This window comes from Muntiacus reevesi, chromosome 8 (genome assembly GCF_963930625.1).
Source record: "Muntiacus reevesi chromosome 8, mMunRee1.1, whole genome shotgun sequence".
NCBI lineage: Eukaryota > Metazoa > Chordata > Mammalia > Artiodactyla > Cervidae > Muntiacus > Muntiacus reevesi.
This window is the reverse complement of record NC_089256.1, coordinates 37,606,807-37,623,450: the sequence shown is the minus strand read 5'-3', so window position 1 is coordinate 37,623,450 and position 16,644 is coordinate 37,606,807. Positions and strand designations below refer to the sequence as shown.

General features: G+C 37.4%; 1 protein-coding gene across 1 annotated transcript in view; it reads right to left on the bottom strand.

Moving 5' to 3' along the window:
* Positions 1 to 16,644, bottom strand: part of GRAMD1C (GRAM domain containing 1C) — a 104,940-nt gene that overhangs the window by 48,631 nt on the left and 39,665 nt on the right. Inside the window, 3 exon segments of the mRNA XM_065943720.1 lie at positions 8,144 to 8,224; positions 13,852 to 13,947; positions 14,528 to 14,631. Of these exon segments, the coding sequence (XP_065799792.1) occupies positions 8,144 to 8,224; positions 13,852 to 13,947; positions 14,528 to 14,631 (281 nt within the window).

The following is a 16,644-nucleotide window of genomic DNA, read 5'->3' as shown; positions in this document are numbered from 1 at the left end:
TTCCTTTGACCACTAAATTTCAGATCTCAGTTTCTCCTAGCTCTTCTGTAAGCCTGAACTTTATCATTTCCCTGGAGGTATTTCTTTTTGTGAGGATGCATACAGTCAGCAAAAACAAGACCAGGAGCTGACTGTGGCTCAGATCATGAACTCCTTATTGCCAAATTCAGACTTAAACTGAAGAAAGTAGGGGAAACCACTAGACCATTCAGGTATGACCTAAATCAAATCCCTCATGAATATACAGTGGAAGTGAGAAATAGATTTAAGGGACGAGATCTGATAGAAAGCCTGATGAACTATGGACGGAGGTTCATGACATTGTACAGGAGACAGGAATCAAGATCATCCCCATGGAAAAGAAATGCAAAAAGGCAAAATGGCTGTCTGAGAAGGCCTTACAAATAGCTGTGAAAAGAAGAGAAGCAAAAAGCAAAGGAGAAAAGGAAAAATATTCCCATTTGAATGCAGAGTTCCAAAGAATAGCCAGGAGAGATAAGAAAGCCTTCCTCAGTGATCAATGCAAAGAAATAGAGGAAAACAACAGAATGGGAAAGACTAGAGATCTCTTCAAGAAAATTAGAGATACCAAGGGAACATTTCATGCAAAGATAGGCACAATAAAGGACAGAAATGGTATGGACCTAACAGAAGCAGAAGATATTAAGAAGAGGTGGCAAGAATACACAGAAGAACTGTACAAAAAAGATCTTCACGCCCCAGATAATCACAATGGTGTGATCACTCACCTAGAGCCAGACATCCTGGAATGTGAACCCAAGTGGGCCTTAGGAAGCATTACTACGAACAAAGTTAGTGGATGTGATGGAATTCCAGTTGAGTTATTTCAAATCCTGAAAGATGATGCTGTGAAAGTGCTGCACTCAATATGCCGGCAAATTTGGGAAACTGAGCAGTGGCCACAGGACTGGAAAAGGTCAGTTTTCATTCCAGTCCCTAAGAAAGGCAATCCCAAAGAATGTTCAAACCACCGCACAACTCACTCATCTCACATGCTAGTAAAGTAATGCTCAAAATTCTCCAAGCCAGGCTTCAGCAATACGTGAACCAAGAACTTTCAGATGTTCAAGCTGGTTTTAGAAAAGGCAGAGGAACCAGAGATCAAATTGCCAATATCCGCTGGATCATCAAAAAAGCAAAAGAGTTCCAGAAAAACATCTATTTCTGCTTTATTGACTATGCCAAAGCCTTCGACTGTGTGGATCACAATAAACTGTGGAAAATTCTGAAAGAGATGGGAATACCAGATCACCTGACCTGCCTCTTGAGAAACCTGTATGCAGGTCAGGAAGCAACAGTTAGAAATAGATATGGAACAACAGACTGGTTCCAAACAGGAAAAGGAGTATGTCAAGGCTGTATATTGTCACCCTGCTTATTCAACTTCTATGCAGAGTACATCATGAGAAACACTGGGCTGGAAGAAGCACAAGCTGGAATCAAGATTGCCGGGAGAAATATCAATAACCTCAGATATGCAGATGACACCACCCTTATGGCAGCAAGTGAAGAGGAACTAAAAAGCCTCTTGATGAAAGTGAAAGAGGAGAGTGAAAAAGTTGGCTTAAAGCTCAACGTTCAGAAAACTAAGATCGTGGCATCTGGTCCCATCACTTCATGGGAAATAGATGGGGAGACAGTGGAAACAGTGTCAGATTTTATTTTGGGGGGCTCAAAATCACTGCAGATGGTGACTGCAGCCATGAAATTAAAAGACGTGTACTTCTTGGAAGGAAAGTTATGACCAACCTAGATAGCATATTAAAAAGCAGAACATTACTTTGCCAACAAAGGTCCGTCTGGTCAAGGCTATGGTTTTTCCAGTGGTCATGTATGGATGTGACAGTTGGACTGTGAAGAAAGCTGAGCACCGAAAAATTGATGCTTTTGAACTGTGGTGTTGGAGAAGACTCTTGAGAGTCCCTTGGACTGCAAGGAGATCCAACCAGTCCATCCTAAAGGAGCTCAGTCCTTGGTGTTCATTGGAAGGACTGATGCTGAAGCTGAAACTCCAGTACTTTGGCCACCTCATGCGAACAGTTGATTCATTGGAAAAGACCCTGATGCTGGGAGGGATTGGGGGCAGGAGGAGAAGGGGACGACAGAGGATGAGATGGCTGGATGGCATCACCGACTCGATGGGCATGAGTTTGAGTTTACTCAAACTCATGGGAGCTGGTGATGGACAGGGAGGCCTAGCATGCTGCGATTCATGGGGTCGCAAAGAGTCAGACACGACTGAGCTACTGAATTGAACTGAACTGAACTGATCCCAACCCACTTGCATGTAATAAGTGCAAAAGTGATTTGGAGATTAATCCCTTGTCTGTTGCTTCATTTGCTATCATTTACTCCCAATCTGAGGGCTGTCTTTTCACCTTACTTATAGTTTATAATAGTCAGGACATGGAAGCAACCTAGATGCCCATCAGCAGACGAATGGATAAGGAAGCTGTGGTACATATACACCATGGAATATTACTCAGCCGTTAAAAAGAATTCATTTGAATCAGTTCTAATGAGATGGTTGAAACTGGAGCCCATTATACAGAGTGAAGTAAGCCAGAAAGATGAAGAACATTACAGCATACTAACACATATATATGGAATTTAGAAAGATGGTAATGATAACCCTATATGCAAAACAGAAAAAGAGACACAGATGTACAGAACAGACTTTTGGACTCTGTGGGAGAAGGCGAGGGTGGGATGTTTCGAGAGAACAGCATGTATATTATCTATAGTGAAACAGATCACCAGCCCAGGTTGGATGCATGAGACAAGTGCTCGGGCCTGGTGCACTGGGAAGACCCAGAGGAATCAGGTGGAGAGGGAGGTGGGAGGGGGGATCGGGATGGGGAATACATGTAACTCCATGGCTGATTCATGTCAATGTATGACAAAATCCACTGCAATGTTGTGAAGTAATTAGCCTCCAACTAATAAAAGAAATGAAAAAAAAAAAAAGCCATTAAGAAAAAAAAAAAAAAGTGATTTGGAGAGGACACTCAGATCCAGGGTAACACAAACACAAACTGCAGTAGCAGTCTCAGGCTCCTAGTTAGAATGAGTTAATGCACTTGGAAAACACTTGGTATTTGGGGGGCAGGATTAATCACAGTATGTCCCTAGGGCAATACTGGAGTTTTCAGCCCCTGCCAGTAACAGCAGCCCAGGAGGTGAGGTGGGGCCTTCCAGCATCATGACCTGGAAGGGCAGAGTGGAGTTGCTGGTGCTTAGGGCTTATTGCATTTGCTTGGTCCTCTCCCCAAGTGGTTGCCATGCACTACTGGACCCAGCATCCTTGGGCCCACCACCTTAAGCATCTCCCATGTACAAGCACGGGCATGGGGCTCTGGGGAGACTGGATACCCAATACAATACAATACAATACAGACTTAAGGAGGTAGGAGGAGGTTGCGCTTGAGGCTGCCCTGCCCACCTTGTCTTTTCACTTAAGGAGGGAGGAGGGGCTGGGCTTCACAAGATCCCCCATCCACACCCTTACCCACTTCTCTCCTCTCTCTCCATCTCCCGATTTCCAGGTCACTTTGAGTCCCCCAGCATTCAGGGAAAGAGAGAGCATTTAAGCAGAGCACTGTTTGAAATACCCAGACCTCAGCAGCTGCCTGAAAATTTAGAAGCTATTCAATCCTAAGAGCACTCTAGTGAGGGGCTTAGCTGGGTGGTGGTAAGGAGAGGAGGTAAGGTTTCTGACAGTGGTGTTTAAACTCCTGCTGCAAAGAAGGAGCCTTTCTTATAATCTGGAAATCTCTACTCTTCCTTCAAGCCATATTTTTTTTTAAATAACAGCTTTACTGAGCTATAATTTACATATCATAAAATTCACTTTTCTAAAAGCATACAGTATGGAGCTTCCTTAAAAAAACTAAAAATAGAGCTACCATATGATCCAGCAATTCCACTCCTGGGCATATATCCAGAGAAAACCATAATTCGAAAATATACATGCACCCCAATGTTCACTGCAGTACTATTTACAATAGCTAAGATATGGAAGCAACCTAAATGTCCATCAACAGATGAATGGATAAAGAAGATGTGGTACATACATATAATGGAATGTTACTCAGGCATAAAAAAGAATGAAATAATGCCATTTGCAGCAACATGGATGGACCTAAAGATTATCACACTAAGTGAAGTCAAAGACAAATATCACATGATATCATTTATATGTGGAATCTAGGGAAATGATACAAATGAACTTACAAAACAGAAACAGACACACAGATTTAGAAAACAAACATGTTTAACAAAGGGGAAAGGTGGCGCAGGGGGGATAAATTAGAAATTTGGGATTAACAGATATACATAACTATATATAAAACAGATAATCAACAAAGACATGCTATATATAGCACAATACTCAATACTCTGCAATAACCTATATGGAAAAGAAGTTGAAAAAGAACAAATATATCCATGTGCTGCACTGTAGTCACTCAGTCATGTCCAACTCTTTGCGACCCCATGGACTGTAGCCCGCCAGGCACCTCTGACAATGGGGATTCTTCAGGCCAGAAGACTGGAGTAGGTTGCCATGCCCTCCTCCAGGGGATCTTCCCAACCCGGGGATTGAACCCAGGTCTCCCACATTGCAGACAGATTCTTTACCATCTGTGTCACCAGGGAAGCTAAGATATATGTATATGTATAATTAAACCACTTTGCAGTATACTCAAAACATAACATTGTAAATCAAATATTCTCCAATATAAAATAAATATTTTTAATGTTATTGCAAAATAATGGCTATAGAGAAATAAATATCTGTCCAAAAATAAAAAATAACAGTTCTACTGAGCTATAATTCACATACCATTACATTCACTTTCCTAAAAGCATACATATCAGTAGTATTTAGTATATCCTGAGTTGTACAACTATCACTACTAACTTTAGAATATTTTCATCAACCTGAAAAGATATCCAAATTCATTAGCAGTCACCCAACATTCCTCCCTCTCCCTAGCAACAAATTTATTTTCAACTTCTATCAATTTGCCTGTTCTGGACATTTAATTAAAATAGAATCATATAATGTGTGCTCATTTAGGACTGGCTTCATTCACATAGCATAATGTTTCAAGGTTTACCATGTTGTACCATGTATCCATACTTGACTCATTTTTATTGCTAAGTAATATTCCATTGTATGAATATACATTTTGTATATTTTTATGCATACCTTCATCTGTTGATACTTCCATTTTTGGCCACTATGAATAATGCTATGAATATTTGATTGCAAGTTTCTGTGTGAATCATATACTTTTAATTTTCTTGCATAAACCCAGAAATGGAATTGCTGAGTCATATGGTAGCTCTATATTCAACATTTTGAGGAACTGCCAAACTGTTTTTCAAATATTTCAAAGTTTTACAATGCCACCAGCAATGCATGAGGGCTCCAGTTTAACCACATGTTCAACATTTGTTAATGTCTGTCTTTTTATTTTAGCCATCCCAGTGGGTGTGAAGTGGTATAACTCATTGTAGTTTTGATGTATGTTTCTCTAATAGCTAATGACCCTAAGCATCTTTGCATGTACTTGCTCATTTGCATATGTTCTTTGGAGAAATTACTACTCAAAACCTTTGCCCATTTTTCACTTGGCTATTTGTCTTTTTCCTGTTGAGTTGTAAGAGTTCTTCATGTATTCTGGATACAAATACCTCCTCAGATATGTAATTTGCACATGTTTTCTCCCAATCTATGAGTTAGTTGTCTTTTCCCTTTCATGATGGGCCCCATCAAACACAAAAGCTTTTAATTTTGATGAAATTGAATTTATCTATTTTTTTTCTTTTGCTACTTGAGCTTTTTGGCTGTGCAGCATGTGGGATATTAGCTCCCTGGCCAGGGATCAAACCTATGCCCTCTGCATTGGAAGTGTCGAGCCTTCACCACTGGACCACCAGGGAAGTCTTGTCACTTGAGCTTTCAATATCATAGCTAAGAAACCACTGTCTAATCCAAAGGTCATAACTATTTACACCTAGAGTTTCTTCTGATAATGTTATACTTTTAGACCTGCATTTAAGCCTATGATCCATTTTGAGTTAATTTTTGTGTATGGTATGACGTAGGGGTTAAAGTTCACTCTTTTGCATGTTGATATCTAGTTATTACAACAGCAAACCATTTGGTGAATCCAGCACTATTCTTTCCTCACTGAATTGTTTTGGCACCCTTGTCAAAAATCAATTTATGACTGATAAGATTTCTAGATTCTCAATTCTATGCCACTAATCTGTATGTCTAGACTTTTGCCAGTAGGTATACTGCCTTGATTACTGGTTTGTAGTAAACATTGAAATCAAGAAGCATAAGTCTTCTAGTATTCTGAACCTAATTGTATTCCCCCAAATTCACATGTTGAAACTCTAACCCCTAATATGGCTATACTTGGATATAGAGATTTTAATGAGAAAATTAAATGAGGTTGCTCTAGTCTGAATTGTGTCCACCTACAATCCATATGTTGAAGCCCCAACTCCCAATGTAATGGTATTTGAAGATGGGGGCCTTTGGGTTCCAAAACCCTAAGAAAATAAATTTCTGTTGTTTAAGCTGTTCAGTTGATGGCATTTTGTCATGGCAGACCTAACAGACTAATTCATCTAACTTTGTTCTTTTTCAAGACTGTTTTTGCTATTCTGGGTAACTTACATGTCCATGTGAATTTTAGGATCCACCTGTCAATTTCTATAAAAATGCCAGTTGGGATTCTGATAGGGATTGTATTAAATCTGCAGCTTAATTTGTGGAGTATTGTCATCCTAGCAATATTAAGTTATCTAATCCATAAGCATGAGATTCTTTTCTGTTACTTAAGTTGCCTTTAATTTCGTCCAACAATTGCTGAATTTATTTATTGGTTCTAGCACATTTTTATTGGTTTTCTTGGGATTTTATTTATAGAAAAACATGTCATCTGTCAATGGACATAGTTTTATTTCTTCATTTTTAAAGTAGATGTCTTTTTCTTTTTTTCCTTGTCTAATTTTCCTGGCTAGAACCTTCAATACAACATTGGATAGAAGTGGCAAGAAAGGACATCCTTGTCTTATTCCTGACCTTAAAGGGGAACGACTGGTCTCTCACCCACCAGTAAATATGTGGCTATGAACTTTATCCAACTGATGAAATTCCTTGCTAGCCCTAGCTTGTTTTGTTTTGTTTTTTCAATCATGAAAGGATGTTGTATTTTGTCAAAAATTTTTTCTGTACTGATTGACATGATCATGTTTTTTGTCCTCTATTCTACTAATAGTTTATTACATTGATTTTCATGTGTTGAACAACCTTGAATAAATCATGGTATATAATCTTTTTTTATGTTGCTGATTTTGGCTTGCTAATATTTTCTTGAGGAATTTTGTTTCCACATTCATAGACACAATGACCATAAATATTGGTCTGTAGTTTTCTTGTGATGTTCTTTGTCTGGTTTTGGTATCACGGTAATAATACTGCCTTCATAGAGTAAGTTGGGAACTCCTTTTTGGAATGTTTTGTGACAGATTGGTGTTTATTCTACTGTAACATTTCACAGATTAATCAATGAAGCCATCTGGGCCTGAGTTTTTCTCTGTTGGTAGATTTTTGATTACTAATTCAATCTCTTTCCTAGTTATAGGTCTATTCAGATTTTCTATTTCTGATTGAGTCAGTTTCAATAGTTTGTGACTTTCTAGGTATTTGCCCATTTCATCTAAGTTAATTAATTTGTTGGTATACAATTGTTCTCCAACTAATAAAAATAAATGGAAAAATAAATAAATAAAAATAATAAATCTAATGTATCTTTTATTGACTATCTATTTTCATTCCCTTTATGTTTCATTTACCTTATTTTGGATGGTAAGTTATTTTTAAGTTATTTTCTCAGTGGTTACCCTGGGGATTTCAATTAACATCTTAACTTGTAACTATGGATTTTGCTTTGCTTCAAGTTTCTTCTTGGATTTGAATAGTCTAGTCAAAATTAACCCCAGGAAAATAAAAAGGAGTTTTCAACTCACAAACACTGGTTAGGCACACATTGGGAGGTTGGTATTATAATAAGCACCAATCTCTGGTGTGAACACTTACCTTGTCTAATAGTACGTTCTGCCACAACCTAAAGATACTGAGGTAACTTCTATCCCTGGCAGCAAAAGATGTGAAGAAAAACTGCAAAGACAAATAATAGGTCAATTTTACTATTACAGAAGAAAAAGGGGAAACTATCTGTCATAATAGTCTCCTGGCACTTGCTATGGTCAAAGCAAACTAGCAGGTCACCATTGCCTACTTTATATGCTATTTTTGTTAAACTTTTCACTAGAGTAGAAGTGTGTGTGTGTTAATTGGTCAGATGCGTCTGACTCTTGGCGACCCCATGGACCTGTCAGGGTCTTCTGTCAGTGGAATTCTCCAGACAGGAATCCTGAAGTGGGTGCTGCTATGCTGTCACTTCAGTTGTGTCCGACTCTATGACCCTGTGGACTGTGGCCTGCCAGGCTCCTCTGTCCATGGGATTCTCTAGGCAAGAATACTGAAGTGGGTTGCATTGCCCTCCTCCAGGGGATCTTCCCAACCCAGGGACGTAATCTGTGGCTCTTGCACTGCAGGCAGATCCTCTGCCATCCTCTACCCGGGAAACCCATGCTAGAGTGAGTAGCCATTCTCTTCTCCAGGGGATCTTCTGGACCCAGGGATCAAACCGGGTAAAGGCAGATTCTTTACTGTCTGAGTCACCAAGAAGTTCTTACAATTGGAGAAAACAAGGTAACTGGTGCATGAACAAGGGGTCTTTTAAAATTAGGTCTTAGAGAAAAATCATTTTATCAATATTTACTAGGGAAATGAGCTTGAAATGGGTAGCTATTTATGCTCCATTGTAGTTAAACTCAACCTAAATAAACAAGACAAAAGTTGAAATTTTATTTATTCTAAACTTTGCAAATAGAGATGACTGGTAGCCATCTGAGCCAAATATACATAAAGAATAAGAAAAAATGCAAGTGGATGTCAGAGATAGATTCATTTTAAGGATCCTAATTTAAAATATCATCAAAAAAATAAAATAAATAAAATGATATTATCTTTCATAGTCTTCTAAAAAAATCCATAAATACCTAATATCAAATAATCATAAAACATCCATGTTAACAAACATTCATTTGCTTTGCATGCTGTAGATGAAAACCAGTATCTTCAATCTATTATTCCATGTCTTCTTTTAGCCCTATCTCTTCTTCTGTATATAATGGATTTTTGCAAAATCACACCTTAAAGTAAGCTTTATGAGAAAATATAACAAGTGGCAGCACTAAATACAGTATCTCAGTATATCATCTCTTCTGTTCCTCTAGTTAGTGACTTTTCATGATTGGCTGGTTATTTTTAGGAATGAGAAAACTCAGTTCCATGTTTGATTTATTAAATAAAATGCCAAACAAAATAATATTTGGGGTGTTTATACTTTTCATAGAAAGATTTTAAAGTAATATTTTTCCAATTAATAACCTTGTTTATATAATATTCTTCAAAAAGCAAAGCTTTTTATAAAAGGGATATAGCTAGGAACTCTTCCAACCACAATCACATATATAATAAGTGACCTTTAATAAATAAATAAAAAATAAATAAATGATCATTATTTACTACTCTCTATATCCTCTTCTTAATAAGAAAAATCTTCTAGTCCATCTGTTTTTCACCACAGTGTTATGCTTACCAATTTCCACCTTTTAAACTTGATACTTTGTTAACAACTTTATCCACTCTTGTATGCTAAAACCACATTCTTAGTTCCTTAACACTCCCATCTTTCTGGACAATTTATATAAATTACCACCTCATTTTATTCCTTTTTAGATATCCAACTTTAAAAATCTATTAATAAATCTTTCTTCAATAACAACCTAGGGAGGTCTCTGGTGGCCTAGCAGTTAGGATTCCAGGCTTTCACAGCTATGGCCTGGGTTCAGTCTCTGGTCAGGGAAGTGAGATCCCACAAGTCATGCAGTGGGGCCAAAATAATAATAATAGGAAACTTAATTTGGGAGGAGTTCTGGATAATGATATCTCTAAGCTGCTGGAACACAAAACATATGCTAGAAACAAAAACAACTAATAGTACCACAATTAACCTTTCCTTAATACAACAGAGCACACTGTAAGACAAATATTTAGTAGTGTAGTTTTTCCCCCCGTGATGATGGAAAAGAGATCACTGAATCAATATAGTGAGGTAGTTAGGACCAAGATCTCCGCAGTTAAACTACCTGGGTTCATATCTTGGTTCTACTACTTAGTTCTATGACTTGGAGTCACTTTTCTTTAGCTTCCTCATGTACACAATAAGAATAATTACAGTAGCAAATTTCTGTGAGAACCAAAGAGAAAATAAATGTAAAAATACACAGTATTTAGAATAAGTATTACATATTCAGCAAATGCTAGTTGTTGTTATGATTATGGAAATTTAAATGTTTGACCCTGAAATTCCATTACCTATGTGAGAAAGAGCCATACATGAGCTTAAGCAAGCATGATCAGGCTGTTCACCACAATACTGTTTGTAATAAAACAATAGAAATGAACTAATAAAAACAAAACTCTGAAAAAAAAAAAAAAAGAAATGAACTAACAGTCTAGGAAACCATGGTAAATCCATTCTACAAAATATTATACAGCACATTAATAAACAGAGATAGGCCAATCTATATGTGCTAACCTATGACTCCAAGAAATAATGTTAAGTCCTTTTTTAAGAAAGGAGAACTGAAGGACAACAAATATAGGATAGCACTTACTTTAAAAGCAAAGCAAAGATATATGCTTATATATATACATTTATACATGTAAATACAAAGGAAAGGTATGAAAAGATATATGTGATCCCATGGACTGTAGCCTACCAGGCTCCTCTGTCCACGGGATTTCCCAGGCAAAAATACTGGAGTGGGTTGCCATTTTCTTCTCCAGGGAATCTTCCCAACCCAGGGATTAAACATGAGTCTCCTGCATTGCCAGGCAGGTTCTTTACCACTGGGCCACCAGGGAAGCCATGAAAAGGTATATACCAAACTGATAACAGTGTTTGCTTCTAAAAAGGAAATGAGATTAGCATGGAAGGAAGATGTTAGTTTCAGAACTGTTTGATGACTCTGTCAAATAATTAAATGTATACATACGTGGACAAAAATTCAATTAACCATCAAGCCAAGAAAAAAAGAGAAATTTATTCAAGCCAAACCGAAGATTATAACCCAGAGACAGTCAGAAATTTCTGAGGACTGTTCCACTAGTCAGCAGTTAGAGATGCAGTTAGAAAAAGAATCATGTACCGTATTAACAGATTAAATGGTAAAGTTCATCAGAAATGTTTGGTCAAGTGTGTATGTACAGAGCAAGTCTTTAGCTCACTGAGAACCCCTGTATGGGATGGAAAAAGAAATATTAATCTTAAAATTACAACACTGGTGTCTGAAGAATAGGTGTATTCTTCTCAAAGGTTGATTATAGCCTCCTACCCCAGGAGGTCTTGTTAACATGTAACACAGATGTACACTGCACACTGGGAGAGACCCATCCCAAACGGGGACATGCTGGGGTGTGTTATGTGTGTTTCAATTCTAACTTAGTTTGATTGTTCTGCCATAGAGAAGTTTATAATTTTTTCTCATCAGATATATTAACTGTACAATTAAGAATAAGTTTATTTTAGGGCTTCTCTGGTGGCTCGGTGGTAAAGAATCTGCCTGTTAATGCAGGAGACACAGGTTTGATCCCTGATCTGAGGAGATCCCACATGCCACAGAGCAACTAAGCCCACATACCACAACTACCGAGTCTGCACTCAAGAGCCTGGGACCCAGGACTACTGTTCTCATGCCCTGGTTGAATCCAGGACTGAAATAGGGAAAGCCTGTAACATCTTGTGCTAAAAAGCAATGAAATGCTCGAATAATGCTGAAAACAGTCAAAAGGATACTAGAGCCAGCTTGAGGGGCTCCCACTGACCAAACCTGGGACAATTTGAGTATCAAAATAAATAATGATAGCAGTGGATTATAACTTATTAACTAAAATAAGACATTATGAGGTCACACTGATACGAGTAAATAAATGAATGAATTTGATGAGGAATTGTATATTTCCTTAGTTTCAAAGTAGCTTACTACAAAACATAATTACAAAGGAAAACAGACTAACTTTACAGTAAAGTCTTATTTACACCACCTTATTTAAGTGATCAAAGTGAAGATCAAGAATATCAACAGCAAGGCATGTGTGTGTGTGTGTTCAGCTGCTCAGTTGTGGCCCATGGACTATAGCCTACCAGGCTCCTCTGTCCATTGAATTTGCCAGGCAAAAATACTAGAGTGGGTTGTCTTTTCCTACTCCAGGGGATTTTCCTGACCCAGGGATCCAACCCATGCCTCTTTTGTCTCCTGCACTGGCAGGCAGGTTTTTTACCACAAGTGCCACTTAAGAAGCCCCACCATCTGAGAGGATGCAATGGAAAGAACAGAGAATAACTTCTGTGCTATTTCTGCCAAAATTGCAAAACTTAAACTTAATCATAAGAAAATACCAGACAAACAAAACTGAGGAATATCCTACAAAATATCTTACCCATTAATATAATCTTTAGAAGCGTCAAGGGCACAAAAGTCAAGGAAAGACCAATAGATTAGTTTAGAATATGGAAATTAAAGACCTTGACAACTAAATGTAATATGCATTTCTGAACTGGGTCTATTTGCTATAAAGGATATTATTGGGATAATAGAGGAAACTGAAACAAGTTTGAGAACTCAGCAGTGACAATGATCAATACTAAATTCTTGAATTTGATGGTCATGCAGTGGTTAGGTAGGAGAATGTCTTTGATGGAAATACATGCTAGATTATCTGGGGTGATGTCTGGGATGATAAGGCTTCAGAGTGACAATTTATTCTCAAATAGTTTCCAGGGGAAAAGTTCTTTGTACTGTACCTGGAAGTGTTTTGTAATGATAAGACTGTTTAAAACAAAAAGTGCATGTGAAAGAAACTTTACAAGATTAAAAAGTATCATTATAAAGATTCAATCTATTTATCTGCCCTGTCCCCTGCTCTATTGCTTCTTTTCTCTTTCATTTCCTTCCCTGTTTCCTTCCTTCCTTTTTCTCCTTCATCCCCTACCATGTTTTCCTTTTTTCTTCCTTCCTTTCTTCTTTTTCTTTCTCAGCATTTTAATTCTAAAGTTACATACAGAGCTTTTAATTAACTTTCCAGGTCAGTAGAGAAAGATTCTTCATACCAAGAACTGATAGATACTGTAGGTGCATAATAAAAACGAAGGCAGCTAAAGCAAATTGCCATTCTAAAAAAGGGTTGTAATGATTGGGTTGTAATGATTATGTCCTTACTTATACGTTACCAAATCTCTGGTTACCAGAACTGTTCATTTTTATTAGTTGATACTGTGAAGGTATTATTGACTAAACAACAATTATAGAACTATTAGAGTATTTAGAAATAATAAGGATGTTTTGCCAAGGTTTATCCCACCTACCTCTTATAATTAAGAAATGAAAAACATGAGAGAAACTTTTCTGTAAATAATAAACTACAAAAAATCTGATCAGTTATTTAAAGTCAATAAAAAATCAGTATTTAAGTATACAGAAATCTAGTATTAAATACAGTGTATCTCTATCAGATATGCCTAACTCCAAGAACTGCTTATATTCCCAACTCTGATGATCAGTATGAGGCAAATTTTCTCCACATTATGTAATAAGGCAAAGGTAGTTTTTCACCTTTTCACCCTCTGTAATGATATGGACAGCATTTGGGATGAGTCGAGCAGTTTTCTCCTTGGTTATGAAGGTTATGTTCTTTAAAGCAATAGAAATCTAAACATACAAAAAATAATGAAAAACTGCAAAACAAATTTCTCAGAAACATACACAACACAAAATATCAAGTATTACATCAACCTGGTCCAGAATATTCAGATTAAAAACCTGCAGGAGTTAATAAGCATAAGTTTGCATTCTCAGAGGAAAACATGGTGAACAGACATTCTTTCCTTCAGTAATTTCCTCCATCAGCTCCTATTATCTAATATTAGGATAAAGTATAAAAAGACATGCGAGTGTTTATGTTCCACGTTAAAACACACAGAGACACAAACAAAACTCAGTCTGTCACATAAGACATGCTTTTGGCAGTCAAAAGGAGGTGTGTTCAAGCTTTTTTCAACCTGAAATCTCTTTCCCAACTATATTAAATATATACAAATGGAGCTCAGTATATTATGAAAAATATATTACACACTTATACTATACATAAATAAATGTGGATGTATTTAAGTATAGATAAATATATATCAACTTACTTTGAAATCTAAAGTACACTTTTTAGGAGCACTGTATACACATTTCTGTCTATGCAATTATTTATATCAGCAAATCTAATGAAAACATGTCTTACTGTAGTTTCCCATCTGAAGATGTTGCTATAGAAACACAGCCAGTTTTCTGAAAGGTAGAGTCATCCCTGAAGCAAAATGTCCCTCTGAAGAGCACAAGCATAATCTATGTACACAAGAAATAAGGAACAGCTTAGTAACTAAAAACTGTGCCAACTTCACAAATCTCATACTACTTTAATCATGGAAAGTCCTCACTTTGCTCATTAGTTCATTCATTCATTCATTCCCTTCTTTCTATATTTTGAGCACCACACACCAGATATTTTTTGCTAGTCACTAGGGTTATCAGAAATAAAACTTGCCCTTGTGGAATGCTGTCTAGTGAGGAAGGTATACAATAAACAAATAGAAAAATGAGCCTAATGACCAAAGTGTGGAGAAAGCTGAGAGCTTACAAGGAGCATACAGGTATGGGATATGGGGCGGGGAGAATACATATAGAAAAGTTCTCCAGAAAAAGTGACTTTTAAACTGAAATCTAAAGATCAATAAAGGGTCAGCTGGACCATGAGGGAACAGGATGTGCAAAGGCCCTGTGGTAGAAAGAAATAATACCTTTAAGCAACTATACAAAGATAGATCTCTTGCTAGAGAAGCTGGATCATGTAAGGTCTCACAGGCCATGGCAGACTGTGGACTTTATGAAAAGTCATCAGTGAGTATCAAGGGGAAGGAACATAATCAGATGTATGTTATTAAACACCAAATAATTCACACTGTGACAATGGATTTAGATAAATCATTAGGAAATCCAGGGGGAAACTGATGGTGGCTCAGACCAAAAGATGGCAGTACTAGAGAAAGAAGTAGTTAGATTCAGAGATATTTAAGAGGTAGTACTGACGGGGGTTTTCCAGATGGCACTAGAGGTAAAGAACCCACTCGCCAGTGCAGGAGACACAAGAGATATGGGTTCAATCCCTGGGTCAAGAAGATCTCCTGGAGGAGGGCATGGTAACCCATTCCTGTATTTGTGCCTAGAGAATCCCATGGACAGACGAGCCTGGCAGGCTACAGTCTTATAGGGTCACCAAGAGTCAGACATGATTGAAGCGACTTTGCACACACATGGATAGGAAATTGGTAACTAATTAGATGTTGGATGAGGGTGAGGGAGGGAGCAAGGATGACTCTATAAATTTTATACATTTTAAGTTTAGCTTCAAATTTGGTCCTCTCTAACTTAGCACTAAAATCCAGCAAAATCAAGAGGACTCTGATAAATGCCACTGCCTAAAGAAATGGCAACCCACTCCGGTATTCTTGCCTGGGAAATCCCATGGACAGAGAAGCCTGGTAGGCTATGGTAGGCAAAGAGTCGGACACGATTGAGCGACTTCACTTCACTCACGAGTAAGTTAACTCCATGCCTCTAAGATTAAGACATGGCTCTGTGGCTAGTGTAAACAGCATTGCTAAATTATTAATAATATAAAATATAAAGAGCTGCTATGAGGAGATTTAGCTTAATTGATATATTTTTAAATGATATTAAGTGACTAGTAATTTTAGGAAAAAGTTATTGAGGTTATGAACCCCAAGATATTTAAATTTGCTCATGTTAAATTTCTAAGCAAATACTAAAAATTTAACAAAGGAACCCGAGTCTTTCACAGTGCTTCCTTCAGCAAAACAGAACTGAGACACCACCAAACCAAAAAAGAAACAATCCTAGTAAATAATTAAGCAGATTAAGTTACTCATTGACTAGTATGCATCTTTAAAACAGGGATAGGGCTAAAGGTCATCTTAAGGTATTCTGAAATTTTTATCTAAACCACTGAAACATTTTATTAATTCAGTTCTTCTCAAATATCAGATCAGAAATATGTGGTGGAACAAAGTCCTACTGTATAGCACAGGAAACTCTGCTCAATATAATGTGACAGTCTGTGGAAAGGGAGTTTGTGGGGAGAGTGGATACATGTATATGTATGGATGAGTCCCTTTGCTGTCCACCTAAAACTATCACAACATTGTTAATCAGCTGTTTTTGTTTAGTAGCTAAGTTGTATCCAACTCTTTTGCGACTCCATGGACTGTAGCCTGCCAGACTCCTCTGTCCATGGGATTTCTTGGGCAAGAATACTGGAGGGGTTGCCATGTCCTCCTCCAG